The following is a 25,406-nucleotide window of genomic DNA, read 5'->3' as shown; positions in this document are numbered from 1 at the left end:
AAATTGTTACTATTAAACTATAATTTTTATCATAACTTTATTATGAAGTAAAGAAATAACCCAAGCAGCACACTTGGCTTAGTGACAGTTACAATATAGCACTTTTAAGGCCCCTATCTAAAAAATCCATGTGGGATTTCATGGAAACCCGTAGGGATTCATATAGAAAAGTATGGATTTGTGAATGATACTGAAAAATGATAAACTGGATTTAATTTTTTAATCAGGCAAAAAAATATAAGTGTAATTACATGTTTAGATAATCTAAAAACTTTTATTTTTTATCAAAGAATACAACCATTTGGTGGCAAGTTATTTATCGTATTACCCGCGCTTAACTTTTATAACCGCGACCTACTCGCGATTAGAAAATACGATTAAATAAAATTATATATTTTCATTCTTTTATTAAAACTTTTTAAAATATTTCATAGTCGCATTCCACAATAAAAATATATAATCGTTTATTAATAATCAACTGATCAAAAATGCATAAGTCTCACATGTAGTCATCAGACATTTAAAAAATCATTTTCTTTATTTTTCTTTACAATACTATAAATAAGCTTATACTTAATACACATAATATTAATAATAATAATAATAATAATTAATAGTAAACAATAAAAATAATAATAAACCTAACAGTAGATTAAACCAATAATTATTTACATATTTAAATAATGAGATATTTAAATAAAACAAAACCGGATTAAGGTACAAATATGTAATGAGAAACATCATTAAGTGATTCATTAGCGTCCTCAACAACTTTCGACTTAAGTAATTTTATTTCCAGCCTCAATTTTTCTTTTTCCATCTCTTGCTTACTTAACTCATTAGTATAACAATCGATTTGTAATTTAAGTTTATTTTTTTTCAGCTTCAACATTTCTGTTTCGTGATGTAATTTACCCTTTTCAGCTCTCAGCACTGCAAGCTGCTCAAGTAATAATTGATGACTGGCTTCTTCTGCAAAAACAACATCATTTACATCCGTATTGTCTTCTGTGTTTATAGTAGTTCGAGATACTCCAGCAATTTCTCCGCCAGACGGTCGATTAATATCACTGTCATCAATACAATTATCAGCATCAACATGAGAGGGTGATTCTTTCATAATCCAAATTCTATTGGTGTCATGATGATGATGATTGTGATGATGAGAACTATTATTACTATTATTTTTACTAATACCCGGTGAATGTCCATCAATATCTGCTGATAATGATTCCATTGCTTGCGCAGGTACAGGTGAGGTAGATGTCGTTTTTGAAATGTTGTCTATTTCAACCCCAGTTGAAATAGGATCTATTGACAAGACTTGATTGTCGGGATGATCATCGTCTACTTGATGTGTTAAATGATGATCATCGCAGTAACTATTAAAATCACGTTCGTCTACAAATACCGACCCGTCGGAATTTACTATCGACTCAACGATAACTGATGGATCTCCATCTTCCATAACTAGTTCACCGACAATCTCTCCATTGGCTGATATCAAATCACCCTCATTGTTTGTGCTCAGTAATTGACCTTCTGATGTGTCCATGTCATCGACAACTTCTTCTTGTGATAATTGAGTGTACGAATCATCCCCATCGTTACCTTCACTTACTTCTGCTAGCTCTGATGATAATTCCTTTATTTTAAAATAAACAAAGCAATTTTTACTTATTTTAACAATATCATTATTTTGATAACATATACAGTCAACTATTCGTTATAAGCCTGTTTCTAAAAGCTTCAATCCCTTTATCAGCGGCTACTAACCCAGAACTGGGAAGACTGAAATTCCAAGAAAAGTTTTCTCTAAATCCAGGCTTATGGGTAGTCGACTGTATAAAAGATAGATAATTAAAATACCAAATTAATGAACAATAAAATAATAACTTACATCTTGTCCCCAGGGTGATCGAGGCGGTTCCTTTTTAATTCGTTTAACAGTCTGTGACATTTCATCCTCAGATTCCGAAAATACTTTACCACCAGAATTACGACGTTGCAAATCCTCCAAGTCTCGAATCCGTTCAAACAGCTCATAAGCTCGCTCAGGAGTTATTTCTTTCTTTTGTTTATTCGCCGCGGCGATATTGAACAAATCCTTAGATCGTAATATTTTGTTCGTCCGTAAACGTACATACTCTTTCAATCGTTTACGATCAATATGTAACTGCATGAGCTCCTGTACTTCTTGTTTCATTTCACCGCATAGTTTTCTCTCTTGTGGTAATTTTTTGAATAATTCCTATTACATAAACAAATAAATTTATATATTTTATTTACTTAATAATAATAATAATAATAATAATAATAATAATAATAATAATAATAATAAATGATTCGGTATATTAAAAATAAATACCTCAGATATTTCGTGATTATGTTCATTATTTACACTAGTAACTTCTAATTTTGTTCCATCCTTTGATGCTCTTAACATGATATGAGCAGGACAGTTTGTTCTGATTGATCTGATATTTAAAAAAAATATAAATTATTATTGTAATACCTCATAGTTAATTAATAATATCAAAATTTTTATCCAAATTAAAAGTTTTCACAACAAAATGAATGAAGATTTAAAATCCTAAATGTACCTGAAGATCTTAGGGTTTTTTGCGCAACAAAAAAAAGTGAAAAGTAAAAAATTTACTGGATAACGACTTCTGAAATGTTTTGCATATAGATGCAAGTATGTCAGCCGAAAATTTCAGGCCTTCTCAACTACTTAAGCAGCTACATACATAAATTTTTTTAATTTTCGTTGCACCAAAAACGTTACGATCTTCAGGTAGAAAATCCTAATCTAAAATATTAATTTATAACATACTGTGATTGCCGTCTGCCAGCACCACGTGGTAAAAATTTTTGTCCCCCATAAATACACGCGTATTTAACAGAATAATATTTAAGTTTCTCGCTAATAGGCCTTGCGGTTTTCATGTGGGCACCGCTGACAGTTCTGCTGTCTCTTCTCCAGTAATGTACCAAACTACGTTTAGAAAATTTTTCTAATTTATATTCCAACTCTTCATAGCTATTAAACAATTCTCCCAAATGAAATGATACATCATCGTCATCAGCACCTCCACCTCCTCCTGTATTTGTGTCCATAATAATAATTACTATTATTATCAACTAATTAAATTAATAATCATCCTGTAAAATTAAAAACCATCATCATCAAGATAACAACAACAATAATAATAATTATTATTATTATTAATTACATCCGTACTGAGTATAAATATAATTAATTAACGGGGAATAAGGACACTTATGTATGTATTCACTAGTAGTAATTAATAATAACAATAACAACTTTTTGACAAATGTGTAAATTTTTATAATTGGTAACTATATAACATATATGAATCAATTAAGTTATGACTCTTGTAAAATATACATTTAGATAATTTATGTGTCTTATTATTGTAGATCCCTGAAGAAATCACAAATAGTGACGAAACGTTGGCAATAAATAAAAAGTAATTGCAGATACATAAGTATCCTTATTTTCCGTTAATTTATTATAATTAAATAAAAGAAATTTTAAACAAATAATTAAATGAAAAATAACTTGAAGTATTAATAAATTATGATACCGAAGTCAGCAAACGTTAAATAATTTTATATTGAAGTTAACCGACGTCTAATAATTTTTTGATTTTTTTTTTTTAAAATATAAAATTGCAAAAAAAAAGATTTGAAAAAATTGCACCGGTAGTTTTTAAAATTTTCTATATGTGCATATTTTTATATATAATAATAAGTATATAATTGTTATTATTATTGACTAAATAAATTAATAATTAACCTGTAAAATTTAAAATCATCATCATCATCATAACAAGAATAATAATAATAATAATAATTATTATTATTATTATTATAATTAAATAAAAGAACTTTTAAATAATTAATTAGAAATCAAATGAAAAAAAAAAAAATTAATTTAAATTATTGAAAAATTTTTTAATCATCGATACTATTGTTAAATTTATGTAAATAAACATATTGGTATGAAAATAAATATATAAACAATAAATATGAGTGTAAATATAGTAGACAATACAATTTTTTAATTATGTATAAAAAGTTCAAATAATTAAAAAAAATAAATTTGAAAAATTGCATGTACTAATTTTTGAATTGTCTATACATGCATTTATTTTATTTTATTATTTAAAATTAAAAAAAAATGTCAGACATCCGCTAACTCTATTGTCTTGCAATAAATAATTAAATGTAAAATAATAAAAATGAGGGTTAAATATTGAAAAAGTTTAATGGCGTGACAGAAGCCAAGATAATCAACCGTGATCTCAGACAAATACTGTCCATCATTTTAAACTGGTGAGACGGACTATTAAACAATCTCCGTTGTCATTACATTAACAATTTTTTAAAATTTAAACGTATTTACAAACTCATTGAAATTATATCGTTGCAATGAATAAGTAATAAATGAATTTTAATTTTTCATGATAATAAACATAATTTAGTCATACGTACCGGACATTTTAACTGGATGATGTTAAATGTCAACTATTTTCTACTGAAACTTTTTTTTTAGTTGTTTTTTTATTTTAAAATTTAGTATTGTTGTTGTTAATAAGTAACATGTATTGTTGAGTGAAAGTTTTATTTATTTGTTAAGGTTATAACTATTTTTAATTTAATGATAGTGAACTTGATTATTTTTGGGTTCATCTGATCGAGGGCGCTGGTTGTAAATTTAATAAATTTATTTTTCAATTTTTTTCGTCATAGATTTGATATTATTATTATTATTAGGTAGTAATTATGTTATATATATTTGTTTTTAATTTAAATATTAAATAATTACAATTTTAAAAAATTGTTTTTTTTTTTTTTTTTCACGGGAATAAATAATAATTTTTTAAAGATTATAAGTTTTTAAAATATATTGGATTGTTTTTGTTACAGAAAAATAAATTTTTCCACTAGAATAATATTTTGTTATAAATTTTTACTGAAATTGGGGTAAACTGTCATATAAATAGTTATTCGAATTAGTTAGATTGAAATCTTTATTTCGAGTATAAAAGATGATTAAAAAGCAGTTGATTAAATTTTATTTTTTTTTTCAAGTGAAACTTTTTTAGGCATGCTAGAGAAAAATTTGAGTGACGCATTAATCGAGTTCCTTCATTGATTATTATTATCATATATATGATGTAGATGCATCACAAAGTTCCGCTATATTTAAACAAAATACCTATGATTTTAAGTGGAGATTTTGATGTCAATTTCGCTGTAGACAACTTATTAAAATTAATTTAATTTTCAAAAGACAATCTGAATCTATCTCTATAAAATAACAGCCTATCAATCCTATTAAAAAAATCTATGATGGATTGCATGAGAACCCATAGGAATTCATATCGGAAAGTATGGATTTATGTGAGAATCCATAGGAATTAATATAGGTGTATGGATTTATATAAGAATTCATGTAGGAAACCATGGATATCTGGATTCCTATGGGAAACCCACATAGGAAATTGTGGATACCTGGATTTCCATGTAGGAACTCGAATATATATGGATATTTTAGTGGAGAATTCATATAGGAATCTAGGTTTCTATAGAATCCAAGAATCCGAGGTATCTGAAGTGGACTTCTATGTATATCACTGATTGATACGCGTCCCTGCTTAAAAAATCCGATAGATATCTATACTAAATCCGACAAATATATTCTTATAGCTGTATGTATAAGGAGCTTTACTTACCTACAGCACTTCCCATAGAACTCATTCATTCTTATAAAATCTCTATGGGAATTCATTCGAAACTATTAAATTCTATGAGATTTTCTAAACATAGGTATACGAATAAATTAACAAAGTAAGATTCTTATAGAAAACTATATGGGAATCCATCCGAAAACGTCATAGGTACGTTGAATTCCCATATGGATTTTTCTGATAGGATTTTTTTATTACGATTTATGCACGGTTAGAATTTTCTTTTGTAAAATTAAAAGAAGTGGATTGGAATTTTTTATCCAAGCCTTTTTGTCATTAAATTTTTCATACAATTGACTATCAAAATTCAAAACTGACTATTATAAATTTAAGACTGTGTTTGATAATTCAATACCCAAAGACTTAAAATTTAAAACTTTGATTGAAAATTAATATTCTAGAGACTTTGAGTTTAAAACTGTAATTGAAAATTAAAAAGCTGAAATATTATAAATAAATTTTTGTTAAAAATTAAATGAATAGAAACTTGCACTGTATTGTAAAAATTTTTCATTTATTTTCATTTAAATAATTCTATTAAAATATTATATTATTATAGATTGTTATAATATTAATTATATATCAATAATTGTTTTTAAAAAATGTACAAATTATATAAAATAATTTTTCGGATTTAGGTACTAAGGTAACCAATCATCATCTAAATCCATTGGAGGAATTGGCGGTGGTTCGGATAAAACTGATGCTGTCTATAAAAATATATATACAAAATTAATTAAATACTTTAGTTATCATATAATGTAAATAAATATGCAAATACATACATCGATATCTTTCGAATCAGATATTTTATCAATTACTGGAAGAATAAAACCATCGTCAGTTGATGCCGACGAAACAGATTCTTTCGTTGTTTTAAAAGTATCAGGTTCAACACAATCTTTTATTTCTCTATTATTTGAACGAGACTCAATGTTACTTTTTTCTTTTAAAACTTGTAAAGTTATTGCCTGGAAAATTTTTAATATTTATTTAAAATCAATGTGATTTTTAAAATTATTTTATTAAAGCCCAAACAGAATTTTTTTATTTTTTATTGATATCAATTTTTTTATAAAAGATTTGTCTCGCAAGTAAATTTTTATAAGGACAAAAAAATAATTAACTAATTAAGTTTTTTAAAAATAATTAATTATAAATAATCTCACTTTAATTGTACTTGCTATTGTAGTTTTTATATAATCACTCGTGTAAGACTCATCGGTAAATTTAGTCATCAATGTCTGATACATTTTGTTCATTAGCTGTTTTATTTCCGCATTTTTATCATCGCTCACTAAATTTTTATTTCCTAAATTCTTCTGCTCAGTCTCCAGCATCGTAACCTTCTGCTCTAATTTAATATTATCTTTCTGATACTTGATTACTTGTTCATTAGTACTTTTAATGTCTTCTAATGCTTTCTGATGTTCACTGCGCACTTCCATTAATTTTAATTCCAATTCTTTTATCCTTTTTTTCAACTCCATTTCTTCCGATGAAAAAACTTTATTGTCTTCTTCTAACCGTTCTAATTTATTAACATTTTCGACTGAATAATTTTTAATCGTCTTCAGCTCGTCTTCGAGTGATTGAATTTTCTTTTTTGCATCTTCAAGTTCTATGTCTGATGAATTTTTTTCAATTTCACTGGTTTTGGTATCATTTTTATTTAAATTTAACGCAAGTAACATTTTTAATGATGATTCAAGGGCTTTTTCATTACTAGGAGATGCAGTGGCATTTTGTAATTCAAGAATATGAAATTTATCTAATAATTTTTGTATGTTATCTGATATTTTAGACATTCCCATACGAATCTCAGCATTGTGCGTTCGTGTTTCTGATAAAAATATATTTATATTTGGATCTAATGACCCTGTTACTGGAGATTGTGATACTGAGGATGGAAATGAGTATAATTGTCCATCTACCGTTGACATAAATTGTTGCTTTAAAAATATAAATAAATTATAAATTTATAGATAATTGAAATGTGAAGGAATATTCAAGAAGGTTGAGAAGGAAAAAGAGCTGCTAGAGGAATGGAGAGGGCTAGAGAATGAAAAAGTGGAACAAGAATTGATAGCAAAATTAAAAGGAGAGATAGATATAGTTGTGCATGGTTTGCAAGAGAATTGAGGAAATCCTGCGGGTGAATTCAGGCCAAGACTGTGACGTGCAAGAATGATAAGAAACCAAAAATAAGTCATGTAGAGACTACAGATTGTTAGTATTTATTATATAAATATTATAATTATTATGATAGACTTTGGTAAGATTCTAATGTAAATATATTTAAAAATGAATACTAATAATAAAACTCACAGGAATAGGTGTTGCCCAAGCACCAGGTGTAAATGCAGCAGGAACTAAACTTCCATGAGCAGTAGGTACCGCCATAGGATTATTACTTCTAACAAAATTACTTCTAACAGTAACATCTGGTATATTTTCTTGACTATTTTCACTAGTAGTTTTAACACTAGATGAAATATTTTTAAGTCCATTATCAGACGTCTTCAAACGTCTCGGCAATTTAACCGGCATGTCTTCTTCAGTATCCTCAGAGTCAGTGGTCGTTGAAGTCGGAACCTTCGGTAAAATCGACTGACCCATTTTAGCCATTCGTGAAATGAGAGAAGCTTTACCAGTAGGCGGTTTAGGGGACGGTATATTTTTTATTTCTTTAGTGATATCAAGGACTTCAATATCTAAAGCGACGTCTTTGTCACGCGGGAAACCAGGGCCTAGACTAATTTGTTTACTTGGCGACAAAATTAAAATTCTTTTACATCCATGGCTGATACCCAACAACGAACGTTCCCAGTTGTCATCAGATGAGATCTGTACTGTCATAGTTTGTACGGGTATCGACTGGATTTTTAATGGCTGAATTATATTATTAATTATAGAATATTTAATACTAATATTGTCTCCTTCGTTCGCAACTTCTTTATCATTATTACAGACTGTCAAATCTTGGTAGTATATTGTCTCATCTGTTTTTCCTTGGCGTAATAAATATTTAGACACAGCAATCTCTCGTGCAAATTCAGTACAAGAGTCATTGCTGTCAAATAATATTGACCAGTTGTCATTATTACCGTCATAATAACTTACATAATTATTTTCTTGAATTAATAATTTGAATTCTAACGTCAATGTTACGACTGATATATGCTCATTTTTATTGCGATAAAGTATCAATAAATATGTTTTTGTTGTCGTGTTTCCTGTTAACGCTATACCTAATTTACCTAGTGGTGAATATTGACCATTTTGTCTGAAAATATTAAATATTATAAATAAAATTTAAAGGTGTTCGAACTATTAGCACACTCCTAATAAAATCATGAATAATACTTACAATTTATATGCATGAATAACTTTAGCTAAAATTACATCAGTCTTAGATGATGTCGTTGATGACGGCGGTGATGTTTGAACTTTAGTTTTATCACTTTTTGATTTTTTTGACGGAGTTTTAGGTAGACTGTCTGGATTACTTGAAGTACCAAAAATAGATGCTAAGTTTGATCTGATAAATATTTAAAATACAAATTTAAATATTAATAACATAGTAAGTGAAGCTAAAGACCCAATTACTGACAGCGTAGGAAGTATATTATTTATTTATCGTATTTAATAAAGTTTTTTTACAATTAATAAAATGAAAAACAGAAAAAATCAAATAATTCTGAAGTCGGTGTCTTTTTCTAAGGAATTTGCTCATTTTAAATTTTTATAATTTAAAATAATTGACATTTGAAGTCTCAATAATTGATAGCCTGTCAACAATCGACTCTTTTATTTTGTCAGTTTTAAAAAACAAATTTTAAATTAATAAAGAATAAGATGAAAATTTATAGATGAAACAAAAGAATGAATTTAAAAATACAGTAGGTAATTATTACCCTCCAATTGGATTGAAATCTTGTTCATCATCATCTTTAAATATTTTATCTAAATTTGGTAATTGATTTCCACGACTCATTGTTACATAATATTTATTGTTAATTAATTAGTTATTTAAACTATAAATAAATAATTGGAATAAGGCAGTAGAAAATTTAAATGACGTTTAACATTTTAGGTTAGGGTTTGTATATAAATATTTACGCCCATTTGTCAAAATACCGAATGGTAAATTTTATTTTACCAACAGATTTTTCTTAATAGATTATTTATTATTAATAATATGAAGACTTAATTATAATTTGAAATTAGAAGGTAATTAAAAATTTTTGGATTCTTTTTTCTACAATTTGATTTATAAAAATAAAAAACTAAAAATATGCATATGTAGAAAATTAAAAAAACTATAAGTGCAATTTTTCAAAATGTTTTTTTTTTTTTTTAAATTTATCGTTTTTAAAAAATTCCAAAAATTATTAGACGTCAGATAATTTCAGTATCATGAATTTATTTTATAAATAATTTAAATTAAAATTTACAAGTAATAAAAAAATGGATTTATTTCCTTTTTATTATTTTTTATACTATATATTATTACATAAAATAATTGATCAATAAAAATTATTACTGACTGAATTTTTTAATTATTTTTTTAAATGAATTTATGTTTATTTTTCTCTACAAATTATTATTTATATAAATTATTTATGTTTTGCTGGTTCGAATGTGTAATGAACAACCCCTGGCTGAGGCATTTGTTTTTCCAACTGAAACATTAATTAAATGTATTAATTATTAGTAGTACAATATTAAATTAATTAAGTAAGTCAATTTATAATTAAAACCATTCTCAGATAACCCCTCCCCCCACTTTTTAAAAATATTCAGTAACTCTGTTGTAATGACCGTATTAAAATTTTGACAATTAATTAAAAAAATAGTTAATTAACTGAAAAAAGGAAAACGCAGTTCCAAGTTCGCCGAGACATAAATTAAAAACAAAAAATTATTTACAGTTGATATTATTATGAGTTGAACGAAATTTATTAATAAATTTCAGTAAAATCTTCATGTCAATTTTTGAATTCTAATTTCCAAATTTTGTAGGCTAAAATTTACCAACCAAATTTCATTTAACTTCTAATTGATAACAACTGTGAGTAATTTTTTTTTAAATCTATATCTCGCTAAACTGTAACTGCGTTGCCTTTGTTTCAATTAATGCTTTAATTTTTTTTTAAATTAATTAATAAAATATCAATACTATTGTAACAGTTCAAGATCATTGAATATTTTTAAAAAGGAATTTGAATTATTCTGACAATTAAAATTATTCAGGTTGACTGTAATTTAATAAGAGAATAATCAGTAGTAAGTAGTAAATACATACAACTGGTCTGAATAAAGGGTACATATCAGCAATGTAATTTAAAAGACAGTAAGCTGCAAAAACTCCCCAAAATACCAATGGTGCGGTCCAATATCCGATGTATGGTTTCTCACCGTAATCTGTTCTGTCTTCATTTAATAAATTTATTTCAGCATGGATCTATAATTAGTAAATTATTATTAATTATTTATTAAATTATTAAATAATCTACATTATTAAGAGAATAAGGAAAATTTTAAACAAGCCTTATCATGATGATAAAATTATTTAACGTAAGTACCCTGGTAGCAAAAGTTGGCATTTTCATAAGTTGATGGCAACTTTCTGAGAAAATTGATGGCAAAAGATGACATTTCATTAGTTGACAGAAAGTTGCCTTCAATTTTCTCAGAAAATTGTCGACAGGTTGAAGGGAAAGTTGGTGACATGTACCTGAAGATCGTAACTAGCAGCTTCAGGGGTAATTGGGGAAGGTTTGCAATTTTCGGCTGACATACTAGCATCTATATGCGAAACATTTCAAAAATTGTCATCCAGTAAATTTTTTACTTTCCATTTTTTCTTTTCATTGCGAAAAAAACGTTACGATCTTTAGGTGCATGTGACAACTTGTAGCCAACAGTTACAAAAGCTAAAAGTTGCCGGCAACTTGTCGTCAAGTTGGTTGCAACTTATGTACACCAACTTTCTGATGTTGAATAAATAGATAAATTTACCGTTTCATTGTAATTTCTTTTCTCATCAGGTTGATCCCAAGGATAGTAGGGGTCACGAGCACTGACTGGTTGATAAGGTAATTGTGGATAATCACCTACTGGATGCATACCATCATCTGGGTATAATTTATATTCTGCTGGGTGCAAACCATATTTTTCAGCAGCTTTTTTGTGCTCTTCCTCATTGGTTGGTCGTGGGCCAGGCATATAGTCGTAATTTGTCATCACCTCTGATTAATAAATAAATAAATACACTCATTAACAATAAATACAGTAAATAAATTATTCAACTAATAATAATAACAAAACTTATGTAATGACGTAGTTAACCTGTCAACCCAGTCATAAGTATTATTAATTCTTTATTCAATGTAAAAAAAGTTTTGTACAATAAATAAATAATAATTATAAGTTAAATTCTTACTGGTTCTGATGACATTATAAATTACTCGGTTGTGTTTTGTTGTTAATGGAGCAATTAAGCTTTTTATTTTAACTAGAGATGCCATGATCCTTGTAGATTAGACTTCTTGGATACCGACTGAGTCATTGGTCAGAAAAAATTGACTATATCACCTGGAAAATAAAATCAATAGTATAATTAAATAATTATCAACATTTCAAAGAATTAAAGCAGTAAATTTGAAATTTTTTAAATTTGAAAATAAGTGAATTAAATATATTTTTCATTCATTTATTTGTAATTTAAAATTTGTCTCATATCTGCTATATTTACTCATGTAGACATCAGACAATTTCGTAATTTTTATAAACAGTTTATTTATAAATAAAATAGAATACAATTTTTAGAATACGCACGTAAAGATTTTTTCTTCTTTTTGTTTTTAATTTTGTTTCTTTAATTATTTAAAAGAAATATATTTTTTAATCTCTGCTACTTTCAGTAACAGTTAGCTAATTCTAACTGTTCAATTTTTGTTTTTTTTTCTCAACAAAATAAAAATAAAAAAAAAACTAAAAACATGAGCATGTGGAAAATTAAAAAAAGTTACAGATGCAGTTTTTAAAAATATTTATTTGTTTTTTATAATTTATCGTTTTTAAAAAAGTTGAAAAATTATTAAACGTCAGCTAACTTCAGTATCATAAAAAAAATGAGTGTGAGTGTAACAGATATCAGACAAATCTAAAGTTATAAATAAGTAGAGTAAATAATTTAAAAAAAATATTTATAAAAAATGTTATGGATGGACGTTATTACTTTAAAAATTTTTTGAATGCGGATTTTTAAAAAATATTATTTTATTAATTATTTATTCTAATTACTAATAATTTTAAATTTGTCTAATGCCTGCTACTTGTAATGTCATTGTTTATGATGAGATAAAAAATTTTTATTTAAAAAAATATTATTGGAAAATATTACAGGAAATTTAAAAAATTTCCCGGCAATATAAGATTTGGGAGTCAACGCTCCCTCAGTGAAGTTGAAAAACCGAAGCTCTGAAGCCAAATTAAAATTGTTTTGTAGTTCATGACAAGTGACAAGCGTTGTTAGTTAAAACAAAAAGAAAAATGTCAAAATTGATTATTGTATGGGTGAAATAACTTGACATCATTATTAGTATCACTAGTGTAACAATCAAAATAGTAAGTGGATTTATATTTTTACTTAACAAACTATCTAATAAATATCACAACAATGTCGTCATGGTATTGAAAATTTTCTTTGATGAAAAAATCCAGTGAAGAATAAACTATAAATAAATATTCATAATTAAATGAACACTAGTCTGATGATAAATTAATGATTAATGACATACAGGAGTTGATTGTTGAATAAACTGGAGTCTGATCGTAATAATATGGCGAGTCCGTCGCCTCAGTCCTCACCGATGCCACCGCCACAAGCTCCGAGTCCAATGGGTCCACCACAACAATCCTCGTCGCCGTCGAATCCTCAAGGAAGTCCGATGGGACCTCCGCAGCATCACCCGCATAGTCCGACCCAGGGATATCCTGGTGGGCCTCCACTACCTGGTCCAGGTCCGGGACCTGGAGGACCTCCGATGTCTCAACCACCGCAACCCCCACCTCAACAGCAAAATTATCCACCGCATCTACATCAAATGCCACCTAATCTAGGCCCTCAGGTAATTTATTTATAATTTACATATTTTTCAATTTTCATTCTTACATTTTATTTATTTATTCAAAAACTTAAAAAATTGCCAATTGTCAGCCAAATTCACGTTTATTAATTAACTTAAGCTTAGATCCCTATATGAGTTCCCACATGTCGTTTTTGGATGATTTCCTATAGGAATCCAGCCTAGATCTCGATATAAATTCTCACATGGGTTCCTATGGAAATCCACACCATGCCAAGTCCATAAGGCAATCTAGTATATTTGTACTAGATTCCTACGTAGATTTTTACGATGATTTCCCATGAGAGTCTGCACCGTGTCAAAATCCATATGGGAATCTTGTATGGATTTGGAATCAAGAAAATTAACAAAAGAGTCACGTTATTGGTACAAACTAATTGATAAAAAAAAAAATATCCTGCCAATATTATCTTAATCTGTTCGTTTATTCATTGACGTGCATCAATAGAAGACAGACAGAAATCCAGATACTCCGGATTTCATAGAAATTATTTATATATACAATAGTAACTGGCACGTGGGGGCCAATTGGGACGATAGCCAAAAGGAAAAAAAAAAAAAAAAAAGAAAAATTACTTATATAGAAGCCCAGATTCCTGTATGACTTTCCTAAAAAGAAATTCATGTATTCTCTTATGTTAATTTCCTATATGGGAATTTATGTCCCCACAGCTTCTTATGTGCATGAGAATTCAGGTACCCACAATTTCCTGTGTGGAATTCCTAATGAGAATCCAGATACCCATGAATTCTTATATAAATTCATACACTCATATTAATTCCTATGGATTCTTACATAATTCCATATTTTCCTTTATGGATTTTTATAGATTCCCATGCAATTCCACATGGATTTTTTTTGGGTACGTGACATTACTTTTGATTCCATAAATTTAATTTCCAGTTATAAGTCTCCCAAAATAATTAATAGTCTAGTTATCAAAACAGTATTTTTATTTTTTAATTGAAGTAAATCATCAGGATAACTAATTTTGTTGGAGTTCAACTTGAAGATCAGCATCGTTGATAATTTTTTTCAAATCTTGGGCTATTTTAATGTTACAAGCGCCAATAGCACGTGGGTTCATTATATTAACATCATTTCCTGAAACAGATAAAACATAAAACGATAACAACAAATTAATGTCATTGTCTGATGGGTTTGCTGTTACGCAACTGAAGATGATGATTATTTTACCTCTCTTTTTTTATTAAATATTTTATTGGTTTTTACAACTATATATTAATTTAGTTAAGTGAGATAAAAGCAATTACCGGTCACACGATCAATAACAACACCTCCAGCTTCGGTGATGATTAAAGAAGCTGCTGCAATATCCCAAGTCGAAATACCTGGTCCTTCTATCTGATAACCTTCGATAGCTCCTAGCGCTATATGACACAGAGTTATCGCTGCACTACCAATTGTCCTTATTCTAAAATATAATTGTCTAGTTATTTGATCCTCGTTCATCAACAAAATTTATTTTCATTATTTTATTACCCGTGAGTTTTAGTTCCAAGTAATTTTATTCTCTCAATCATTTTTTCTTTTAAATCATCGACTTTCATAAATTCTGGTTCAATGGCAATAAGTGATTTTGAAATGTCTAAAATATTATTTTAATTATTACCACTGATTAAAAAAAAAATAAATTATTAAGAATTAAATTTATTTTTTATACAAATTTATACAAACCATCAACAGTTGACGTTTTTAATGGACGTCCATTGAGAAAGGAACCTCTTCCTTTTCTTGCAGCAAATAATTGTTCAAGAACTGGATTATAAACGATACCAATTCTCATTTCTTTATTAATTGACAGCCCAATGACGACACAAATTTGTGGAAAATTATGAATAAAATTCGTTGTACCGTCTATCGGATCAATTATCCATGTAGGATCGTCTGTTAACTCTGGTAAATTTTTACCTGTAGATTCTTCGCCAATAAATCTTTAAAAAAAATAACGTAAATAATAATTCATCTACTCTGATAGCCAGAGTCTCTGATCAGAAAGTTGTTGTATATTAGTTGCAACCAACTTGTCGACAACTTTCAGCTTTTGTAATTGTAACTATTGACTACAATTAGTTGCCAAATTTCCCAGATACTTGGCGACAACTTACTGCCGCTAACTTTTTGAGGAAATTGACGGCAACTTTCCGTCAACTAATGAATGACAACTTTTGCCATCAATTTTCTCAGAAAAATGACAAGTTGCTACAGAAAGTTGTCACCAACTTGCTGTCGACTTGACTATCTGGGTAGCTGTTGCAAATATTTGAATTTAAAACTGATAAAATTAATTGATAATAATATAGGGTAGAAGTACCATTTTTGGTCACTTTAGGATGTACTTGAAGATTGGAACGTTTTTCGCACAATGAAAATGAAAAGAACTTGTAATTTTACTGCTTAAGGGGTAGTTAGAGGACCTACAATTTTTAGTTGACATACGAATAATTTGTAAAAGACGCGATGGCATAATAATTTTTGAAATGGGTAAAAAGATACTTTTATCACACTTACAATGAAAACTTTATTTTATATTTTTTCATTAATTAAAACAAATATCGAATGTCTAAAAATGGGACAAGTGGTACCTCTACCTTAATAATCTATAAAATAAATTACTTATGATCAGGAAATTGTTGCCTCAATTTTCCTACAATGATATCTTCAATTTTACGATCATACTCAGTGACAAGATCCCAGTCGCCTAGTTTTTCTGTCACCGTTTTTCTAGCAAATGTCGCGCCTTTTAATACCTTGAAAATAATCATATATTATACGTTGTCTTGCGTAATTAATTTGTTATTTACTTTCTTATTGTCTATTCTTATCATTATATTTATAAATAAATTCACAAAAAAAAAAAAATTAAAAAAATTACATGTCCTGCTTCAAGGGTTAGTTTCATAGCAAAGTCATAGTAAAAATCTTCATCCTGTTCAGCCATTGAAATAATAACTTAAAAATTCAATTACTATTTTTTAATTATATATTTTCTTATAAATATCACGATTTGAGTCGATGTTTAACCAACAACTCGTGGGCGAAGACTGAGAATTAATTAATTCTTTCAAGATGTGGTCAGTATCGCAATCTTCGTAAGAATATCGCGTAAGTCTAGTAGTGGGGAGGGTAAAAGTTGCGTGTGAAAAAATTTTTATTCAACTACACTAGGTCAAGTATATTTTATTTACCATACTATCAGTAAAACCCAATTAGAGTTTAAATGATAATTATTAAATTGATAAACTAAACATGACTTGACATTTTTTTTTTAATTATAGAATTTTTTTTATCAGTGATAAACTGAAATTAGTTTTTTTTTATGATAATATGAAAGATATTTTATTATTAAATAATTTTTAGGGCCCACTGGAAGGTCCACCTGGATCACAAGGCCCTGGAGGACCGATGATGCAAGGACAGATGGGAGGGCCACCAAACGCTGGGCATATGGGACCAAATCAAATGGGAGGGCCACGTGGACCTCTGATGGGTCCGGGACCAAATCAAATGGGTCCTGGGGGTCTCAATCAAATGGACTCAGAAGGTGGATCAATTAGTGGACCAGGCCCAATGTTTCCTGGAGGTCCTCGGCCTATGGGACCGGGTGGACTAAATCAGATGGGACCTGGTGGTCCGAATCCGATGGGTCCAGGAGGGCCGAATCAAATGGGACCTGGTGGTCCTAATGGGCCGAATCAAATGGGTCAGGGGGGATTAAATCAAATGGGGCCTGGAGGTAAGAGTTAATGTTTAATTAATGAGGTGATTAATGAAGTGATTGTTAAATTGTAAATATTTTTCAAGGTCCGAATCAAATGGGACCTGGAGGACAAATGGGTCCAGGTCATATGGGACAACCAGGTGGACCTCCAGCACCGCCACATATGCAAGGGGGCCCGGGACCACAAATGGGACCTGGAGGCCCGGGAAACCAAATGCCAAGTGGACCAGGACATATGCAAGGGCCTCCACCATCGGGACTTATGAATGCAGGACCAGGTCATATGGGTCCGGGACCCGGATCAATGCCAGGTCCAGGGCACATGAATCCATCCATGGCTGGTGGTCCACCGGGCCCGATGTCCGGCGCGCCTTCAATGGGTCCAGGCGGACAGATGCCTAATCACGGACATGGTGCCAATGGACATTCTCAGATGAATGTGGGTGGTCCAGGAAATCAAATGAACATGAGACCTGGTGGTCCAGGTGTTCTTATCAATATGAGTGGACCTGGTGCTCCTGGACCTGGTCCAGCTGGTCCCATGGGTCCCAATTCCGGCCCAGGGAATCAAATGGGACCTGGTGGACCGATGATGCCCGTATCAGGTTCTAATCAGATGCCTCCCGGCGGACCTTCGAGTCAAATGGGACCGGGAGGGCCTTCAGCAATAGGCGTTAACAATTCCGGAAACCCAGTAGGTCCCGGCGGACCATCAGGACCTCCAGGTATGGGTCCAATGCCATCAGGAGCTCCAAATCAACCGATGGGACCAATGGGACCCGGGGGACCAGGTAATCAAATGACTCCAGCTCCTAGTGGTCCCCCCGGCCCTTCCGGACCCGGACAAGAGAATCTCAATGCTCTTCAAAAAGCCATCGATTCCATGGAAGAAAAAGGTCTCCAAGAGGATCCTCGTTACTCACAATTACTCGGTCTTCGTGCACGTGGGCAAGGTGTTCCCGGCATGGGTGATAAGCAGAGCTTCAGCTCTCAACAACTTCAACAGCTTCGTGTTCAAATAATGGCTTACCGTCTGCTAGCCCGCAATCAACCACTGTCTCAGCAACTAGCTCTCGCTGTCCAAGGTGGAGCACCACCACCAGGGATGCCTCAGCGACCCATGGACCCATCACAGGGTCCCGGTACACCAGCTGGCCCTCAACTTCATTCCGGCGCCCCAGGTGGTGTTGGACCGGGCCCCATTGGACCTCCACGGCCCGGTTCTCAACCATCTCAACAACAACAGCAACAACAGCAGCAACAACAGCAGCAACAGCAGCAACAACAGCAACAGCAACAGCAGCAACAACAGCAACAGCAACCCGGGAATAAAATCAATCGCGTAACAAGTATTGCTAAGCCCGTCGGTATAGATCCTCTACTCATTCTCCAGGAACGTGAAAACCGTGTAGCTGCACGCATTGCCCTGCGTATAGAACAGCTGAGCAATTTACCCACAAATATGCCGGAGGATTTGCGTATAAAAGCGCAAATTGAACTGCGTATGCTACGAGTGCTCCATCTCCGACGTCAACTGTGTTCTGAAATATTAGCATCGACTCGCAAAGACACAACTCTTGAGACTGCGGTGAATTTCAAGGCCTACAAGCGGACAAAACATCAAGGATTACGTGAAGCTCGTGCTACAGAGAACTTGGAAAAACAACAGAAACTTGAAGCAGAGCGCAAACGCCGTCTGAAGCATCAAGAATTTTTAACTTCCGTCTTACAGCACAGTAAAGACTTCAAAGAATTTCATCGTAACAACGTTGCTAAGTTGTCACGTCTTAACAAAGCTGTACTGAACTACCACGCAAATGCTGAGCGCGAACAGAAGAAGGAACAAGAGAGAATTGAAAAAGAACGTATGCGTCGTCTGATGGCTGAAGACGAAGAAGGTTATCGTAAACTTATTGATCAAAAGAAAGACAAACGTTTGGCATTTTTGCTGTCTCAAACTGATGAGTACATCGGGAATCTTACTGAGATGGTCAAGCAGCACAAGATGGAGCAGAAACGGAAGCAAGTCGAAGAGCAGAAACGTAAGAAGAAGAAGAAGAAAATGCAAGACGGGATACCGGTCAATGAAGACGGAACTCCGGCTGAGGACACGCGGGTTCATGTCTATGAAGTGAGCACTGGACGGACACTGACGGGTGAGGATGCGCCGCTGATGAGTCAGTTGAATGCTTTCATGGAGTCACATCCTGGTTGGGAAGTTGTCGAGACTGACAGCGATGAGGAAAATGAGGAAGATGAAGAAGAAAATGTCTCGGAACAAAAAGCTAATGCTAGTAATTCTACTGCTGGAAGTAACAGCGCTGCGGGTGACAGTGAAACTAATAAGAAAATAAACAAAGCTAAGGTTGAGGATGACGAGTATAAAACTGAAGAGCAGACTTATTACAGTATCGCGCACACTGTACATGAAACAGTTACCGAGCAAGCCTCGATTATGGTCAATGGTATGCTCAAGGAGTATCAGATAAAGGGTCTCGAGTGGTTGGTGTCATTGTTCAACAACAACCTCAATGGAATTCTAGCTGACGAAATGGGTCTCGGCAAGACGATCCAAACGATCGCGCTCGTAACTCATCTTATGGAGAAAAAGAAGGTTAATGGCCCGTTCTTAATCATTGTTCCGTTGTCAACTTTGTCTAACTGGGTGCTGGAATTTGAAAAGTGGGCGCCGAGTGTCGTTGTCGTATCCTACAAGGGTTCGCCCGCTGGGCGACGGGCGATACAGTCGCAGATGCGTGCTACCAAGTTCAATGTTCTGCTGACCACCTATGAGTATGTCATCAAAGACAAAAGTGTCTTGGCTAAATTACAGTGGAAGTACATGATCATCGATGAGGGTCACAGAATGAAGAATCATCACTGCAAGTTAACCCAGGTGTTGAACACACGTTACATTGCGCCGCACCGTTTGCTATTAACTGGAACTCCGCTGCAAAATAAATTGCCCGAGTTGTGGGCGCTTTTGAACTTCTTATTACCCTCGATCTTTAAATCCGTCAGTACATTTGAGCAGTGGTTCAATGCGCCCTTTGCCACAACTGGAGAAAAGGTTGAGCTGAATGAAGAAGAAACAATTCTTATCATTCGTCGTCTGCACAAAGTACTGAGACCATTTTTGCTGCGACGTTTGAAAAAAGAAGTCGAGTCTCAGTTACCTGACAAGGTTGAGTATATTATAAAATGTGATATGTCTGGGTTGCAAAAAGTTTTGTACAAACACATGCAGAGTAAGGGTGTGCTGCTGACTGACGGTTCCGAGAAAGGAAAGCAAGGAAAAGGTGGCGCGAAAGCGCTGATGAATACCATAGTGCAGCTTCGTAAATTATGTAACCATCCATTTTTGTTCCGAACCATTGAAGAAAAATATTGCGAGCACATTGGGGTCCAGGATTCTCACACAGTATCAGGACCAGATTTATATCGCGCGTCAGGTAAATTTGAATTGTTGGATCGCATACTGCCTAAGCTAAAGGCGACCAATCATCGCGTGTTACTGTTCTGTCAAATGACGCAGCTGATGACGATAATGGAGGATTACTTAAGCTGGCGCGGGTTCAAGTATTTGCGGCTGGACGGTACAACCAAAGCCGAAGATCGTGGTGATTTACTGAAGAAGTTCAACGATCCTGGGTCACAGTATTTCTTATTCTTGCTGTCAACTCGTGCAGGTGGTCTGGGTCTTAATTTGCAAGCCGCTGATACTGTTATTATATTTGATTCCGACTGGAATCCACATCAAGATCTGCAGGCACAGGATCGTGCCCATCGTATTGGGCAGAAGAATGAAGTGCGGGTGCTAAGGTTGATAACTGTCAATTCTGTTGAAGAAAGAATACTGGCTGCGGCACGATATAAGTTGAACATGGATGAGAAAGTCATCCAGGCTGGAATGTTTGACCAGAAATCAACAGGAAGTGAGAGACAGCAATTTTTACAGAGTATTTTACATCAAGACGACGCGGATGATGAGGAAGAAAATGAAGTAGCAGATGATGAAACAGTTAATCCGATGATCGCTAGATCAGAAGGTGAGATTGAGATCTTTGCGAAATTAGATCTCGAGCGACGACGTGAAGAAGCGAAGCTGGGTCCGAATCGTAAGCCGCGATTGTTAGAGGAAAATGAGTTGCCTGATTGGTTGATTAAAAACGACGAGGAAGTCGAGCGCTTGACTTATGAAGAAGACGATGATCGGTACTTAGGACGTGGATCTAGGCAGCGTAAGGAAATTGATTATACTGATAACTTAATTGGTAAGGAGTGGCTCAAAGCTATTGACGATGACGGTGTCGAGTATGACGACGAAGACGAAGATGATAAGAAGAGAAAGAAAACGCGCAAGCGACGCAAGAGAGGCGAGGAAGATGACGAACCAACACCGAAAAAACGCCGCGGGGGTGGCAGCAGTGGCAGTGGCTCTGGTCCTTCTGTTGATACGAAGCTACGCAGGGCCATGAAAAAATTGTTGATGGTTGTTGTTAACTATACTGATAGTACTGACGGGAGATTGTTGAGTGAACCATTTATGACACTACCATCTCGGCGAGAGTTACCAGATTACTATGACGTCATAAAAAAACCATTGACTATCAATAAGTTATTGAAGAATATTGATGAGAGCAAAGTAAGTAGTTTTATTAATTTATAATCTATCAAAAAAATCTTTATGGGAATCCAGTGTAGATTCTTGTGTTCTGATATGGCGTTTTTGGGTGGATTCTCATATGGTTTCCTATAGGAATCCTGCATAGATTTATATACTTGTATCAATAGACGATAGACGTAGAAATCCAGGCGGAGGATTTTCGGAAATGGAGTTAGACACTCTCAAAAAAATCCATATGGGATTCAGCCTAGACTCCCACATGGCGTTTTTGGGTGGATTCTCATATGGCTTCCTATAGGAATCCAGCATAGATTGATATACTCGTATCAATAGACATAGAAATCCAGATACTTCAGATTCTATAGAAATTATTAATATAGAAACCTAGATTCCTACATAAATTCCCCATAAAAAATCCATACATTCAAGTTCCTATATAAAAATCCAGGTACCCACAGTTTCCTATGTGGGTTTTCTACATGGAAATTTATATAGCCAGTTTCTTATGTGGATTTCCCATATAAAATTCCAGAAACCCATGGTTTCCTAAATCCTAAATGGGTTCTTATATAAATTCATACACTCCCATATTAATTTCTATGGACTCTTATATAAATCTATACTTTCTTATATTAATTCCTATGGGCTCCCATGTAATCTTACATGGATTTTTTTTGATAGGGTATAAAATTTACTAAAGACTGTTCTTTTTTGAACCATCGGAATCAACGGTCTATTTAATGCTCGAATATTAAATAAATAAAAAATATATATTTATAATTGTATAATTTTCAGTATTCGAGTGTAGATGAATTGGAAAAAGATTTCATGCAGTTGTGTAAAAATGCCCAAATTTACAACGAAGAAGCCTCACCAATTCACGAGGATTCAATTGTTCTGGAATCGGTATTTACAAACGCACGACAAAGACTCGAAGCCGAAGGTTCAATGTCTGATGACGGTTAGTATTTAAAAATTTATAATATTATATTTTATTATGATAAAATTATCGTTAATTATCGTTACTATGGCAATGTAAATTGATATTTTTTAATAATAATGCAGAAAATAATTCATCTCCAGACGAGCGTGATGATGGATCGGACGGCGATTCGAGTGTAAGGATGAAGATTAAATTAAAAGGACGTAAGGGTGAAAGTAGATCGGGTAGTAGACGTAAAAGAATTACGAAAAAATATATTTCTGATGACGACGACGATGCTGATGACAATTAAGTCATTTATATTTTTATATTTCTTTGATAAATTAGCGACTTTTACTGTCACTATAACGACTGTAATTAAAATTACATTTAAATAACTTTTAATTTATGAATCCAACTTTGCTTTTATTTTTGCCGCAGCAAAAACATGATTTAAATTTTATATAAACTAACAATTATATTCTTTGGCATCAGTATCGTTAAAAATATACTTTTATCTTTTTTAAATGTTGAATAGAAACAAGTTCCGGATTTGGTAGTATCTTCCATTATTATTATAATTAAATAACTATAATTAGCCTCTTTAATATATATATATATATATATATATATATATATATATATATATTATATATATATATATATATTATATATATATATTTAATAATGTTGAGTATATGAAACAACATCGGATCTTATAACAATAAATATTAATATAAGAATTTATATAACAATTTTAAATGTGATGATATATACAATTGCATTCATATGTTTTATTTGTTATTATTTATTAATTAATAAATAATTATATTTGATAATACATTTTTATATATCACCGTCATCAGTAGAAAATTTCATAATTCAATTTTTTTTTTTTTTTAATTATACGAAAGGCAAAATAAGTTTTTATTTTCAAATTTTATGGAGATCTAAGATAAGAGGCCTAGTACCCGATCAGAGAACTAGTACACGATCACTCATATATTTGTATATATATATTTACTGAATTTTACTGAATATAGATATACAAATTCATGCAGTGACCGAGTACTAGTTCTCTGATCGGGTACTAGGTCTCTTATCTTACTCATAGTTTTAAAATATTTAAAATTCCTAAGTTCTTTCGGTGAATATGCTCAGACTTTTTTATCATCAGAATTGTACACTCTTTTGGTTTTAAACTTAGGGACTAAAGCCAAAAGAGCGTTTAAAAATATGTCCTTTTGGAATTAGTGACACGATATATTACATATAATATAGAAAATTTGTAAGCAAAATATTGATGTTTGATTTGTGTGACGGTTTTTTAGAGACTGATGAAGACAATTAGTCACGAAATGTTGCTTAATGAAAATGTTTCGCTAACATGTACGAATTTATGGCAATGTTATAATTTTACTTACAAAATCTCTACTTAAGGCAAGTAGTTACAACTCTAATCACACAACTTTACTCAGCATCAACTCATCTTACAGTTTTTTTTACTTAGGCTTAACTATACTCAGCGTCAACTAGACTCAGTGACAACTTTACTCAGCTACAACTCTACCCATGTATTTTAGCCTACCGATAAAAAAGCAATTCTTTGTGAGTAGAATTGTAGCTACTTCTCATGAGTAGAATTGTAACACTGCTGAATTTATTGGATTCCTTATCGCTGATAATCATAAGTCATTTGAATTTGAAGGATCAGAATACATTATCAATATAAAAAAATCATTTTTAAATTTGATGTCAGGAAAATTTCTACTGATAACGTCGATGTTATAATTGTTAAAGCTTTGAAAATTTTTTTTATTGCTGTATTTAATTAATCACAAAAATATGTGATTATAAATCATTAGGTGTCATTAGGAGTAAACGAATATGATATGATCATATATTAGAAGCCATTGATTACTAAATTATAATTAATAATTGAAAATTTTGTGGTACTTATTTTAAATAATTATTACAAATTAAAATAAATAATCATCTACTTAGCAGATGATATTTTTATTTGCAGAATCAATCATTTTTATAATTTTTAATTATTATTCATGATAAATTGATATTTTAACATCGAATGCTTTGAATCTGAAGTTTTAAATATTAATATAACATTATAGTAATGTACTATTATATATTTTGACTTTAATTTCGTGAAGGAAAAAAGAT

General features: G+C 31.6%; 5 protein-coding genes across 7 annotated transcripts; 1 reads left to right on the top strand and 4 right to left on the bottom strand.

Annotated features, from left to right (window-relative positions):
* Positions 1–4,763, bottom strand: LOC103580470 (uncharacterized). 3 transcript variants are annotated; one of them, XM_008562213.3, is made up of 5 exons: positions 4,522–4,763; positions 2,837–3,165; positions 2,369–2,477; positions 1,901–2,251; positions 1–1,645 (listed from the first exon to the last, which is right to left on the bottom strand). In XM_008562213.3, exons 2-5 carry the CDS (start codon positions 3,118–3,120, stop codon positions 713–715), a joined length of 1,677 nt encoding a protein of 558 aa, XP_008560435.1. In that variant the 5' UTR covers positions 3,121–3,165; positions 4,522–4,763; the 3' UTR covers positions 1–712. The 3 variants fall into 3 exon arrangements, with proteins under 3 accessions (XP_008560435.1, XP_008560436.1, XP_053596601.1); XM_008562214.3 differs by having other exon boundaries at positions 2,837–3,104; XM_053740626.1 differs by lacking the exon at positions 4,522–4,763 and adding an exon at positions 3,612–3,644.
* Positions 4,764–6,281: 1,518 nt separating this feature from the next.
* LOC103580469 (FK506-binding protein 15) lies at positions 6,282–9,890 on the bottom strand. Its single transcript, XM_008562212.2, has 6 exons — positions 9,698–9,890; positions 9,151–9,321; positions 8,109–9,066; positions 6,950–7,732; positions 6,566–6,751; positions 6,282–6,490 (listed from the first exon to the last, which is right to left on the bottom strand). Exons 1-6 carry the CDS (start codon positions 9,775–9,777, stop codon positions 6,422–6,424), a joined length of 2,247 nt encoding a protein of 748 aa, XP_008560434.1. The 5' UTR covers positions 9,778–9,890; the 3' UTR covers positions 6,282–6,421.
* Positions 9,891–10,233: 343 nt separating this feature from the next.
* Positions 10,234–12,364, bottom strand: LOC103580468 (NADH dehydrogenase [ubiquinone] 1 beta subcomplex subunit 8, mitochondrial). The gene is made up of 4 exons (XM_008562211.3): positions 12,229–12,364; positions 11,805–12,034; positions 11,089–11,247; positions 10,234–10,465 (listed from the first exon to the last, which is right to left on the bottom strand). Exons 1-4 carry the CDS (start codon positions 12,311–12,313, stop codon positions 10,400–10,402), a joined length of 540 nt encoding a protein of 179 aa, XP_008560433.1. The 5' UTR covers positions 12,314–12,364; the 3' UTR covers positions 10,234–10,399.
* A 938-nt stretch (positions 12,365–13,302) lies between these two features.
* LOC103580467 (ATP-dependent helicase brm) lies at positions 13,303–23,822 on the top strand. Its single transcript, XM_053740473.1, has 6 exons — positions 13,303–13,415; positions 13,591–13,918; positions 17,319–17,694; positions 17,763–22,324; positions 23,102–23,267; positions 23,372–23,822. The coding sequence occupies exons 2-6, from the start codon at positions 13,631–13,633 to the stop codon at positions 23,539–23,541; spliced, it is 5,562 nt and encodes a 1,853-aa protein (XP_053596448.1). The 5' UTR covers positions 13,303–13,415; positions 13,591–13,630; the 3' UTR covers positions 23,542–23,822.
* Positions 14,529–17,058, bottom strand: LOC103580466 (inositol monophosphatase 1). Its single transcript, XM_014440242.1, has 6 exons — positions 16,834–17,058; positions 16,575–16,708; positions 15,636–15,892; positions 15,441–15,546; positions 15,212–15,372; positions 14,529–15,041 (listed from the first exon to the last, which is right to left on the bottom strand). Exons 1-6 carry the CDS (start codon positions 16,897–16,899, stop codon positions 14,923–14,925), a joined length of 843 nt encoding a protein of 280 aa, XP_014295728.1. The 5' UTR covers positions 16,900–17,058; the 3' UTR covers positions 14,529–14,922.
* Positions 23,823–25,406: the final 1,584 nt, after the last annotated feature.

This window comes from Microplitis demolitor, chromosome 7 (genome assembly GCF_026212275.2).
Source record: "Microplitis demolitor isolate Queensland-Clemson2020A chromosome 7, iyMicDemo2.1a, whole genome shotgun sequence".
Classification (NCBI taxonomy): Eukaryota; Metazoa; Arthropoda; class Insecta; order Hymenoptera; family Braconidae; genus Microplitis; species Microplitis demolitor.
Note: the sequence above shows the minus strand (reverse complement) of the source record. Positions and strands in the feature narration are given on the sequence as shown.

Coding starts and splice junctions, on each gene's coding strand:
- LOC103580470 (XM_008562213.3), bottom strand. CDS start 3,120: ATGGACACAAATACAGGAGGAGGTGGAGGTGCTGATGACGATGATGTA. Junction 2,478..2,836: donor GCTGGCAGACGGCAATCACA/GTATGTTATAAA, acceptor TTTAAATATCAG/ATCAATCAGAACAAACTGTC. Junction 2,252..2,368: donor ATAATCACGAAATATCTGAG/GTATTTATTTTT, acceptor TTTATGTAATAG/GAATTATTCAAAAAATTACC.
- LOC103580469 (XM_008562212.2), bottom strand. CDS start 9,777: ATGAGTCGTGGAAATCAATTACCAAATTTAGATAAAATATTTAAAGAT. Junction 9,322..9,697: donor GATTTCAATCCAATTGGAGG/GTAATAATTACC, acceptor AATATTTATCAG/ATCAAACTTAGCATCTATTT. Junction 9,067..9,150: donor GTTATTCATGCATATAAATT/GTAAGTATTATT, acceptor TAATATTTTCAG/ACAAAATGGTCAATATTCAC.
- LOC103580468 (XM_008562211.3), bottom strand. CDS start 12,313: ATGGCATCTCTAGTTAAAATAAAAAGCTTAATTGCTCCATTAACAACA. Junction 11,248..11,804: donor AAAGAAATTACAATGAAACG/GTAAATTTATCT, acceptor TACTAATTATAG/ATCCATGCTGAAATAAATTT. Junction 10,466..11,088: donor ACCCTTTATTCAGACCAGTT/GTATGTATTTAC, acceptor TTAATGTTTCAG/TTGGAAAAACAAATGCCTCA.
- LOC103580467 (XM_053740473.1), top strand. CDS start 13,631: ATGGCGAGTCCGTCGCCTCAGTCCTCACCGATGCCACCGCCACAAGCT. Junction 17,695..17,762: donor AAATCAAATGGGGCCTGGAG/GTAAGAGTTAAT, acceptor ATATTTTTCAAG/GTCCGAATCAAATGGGACCT. Junction 23,268..23,371: donor AGGTTCAATGTCTGATGACG/GTTAGTATTTAA, acceptor ATAATAATGCAG/AAAATAATTCATCTCCAGAC.
- LOC103580466 (XM_014440242.1), bottom strand. CDS start 16,899: ATGGCTGAACAGGATGAAGATTTTTACTATGACTTTGCTATGAAACTA. Junction 16,709..16,833: donor TAACCCTTGAAGCAGGACAT/GTAATTTTTTTA, acceptor ATTATTTTCAAG/GTATTAAAAGGCGCGACATT. Junction 15,373..15,440: donor CTTGGAACTAAAACTCACGG/GTAATAAAATAA, acceptor ATTATATTTTAG/AATAAGGACAATTGGTAGTG.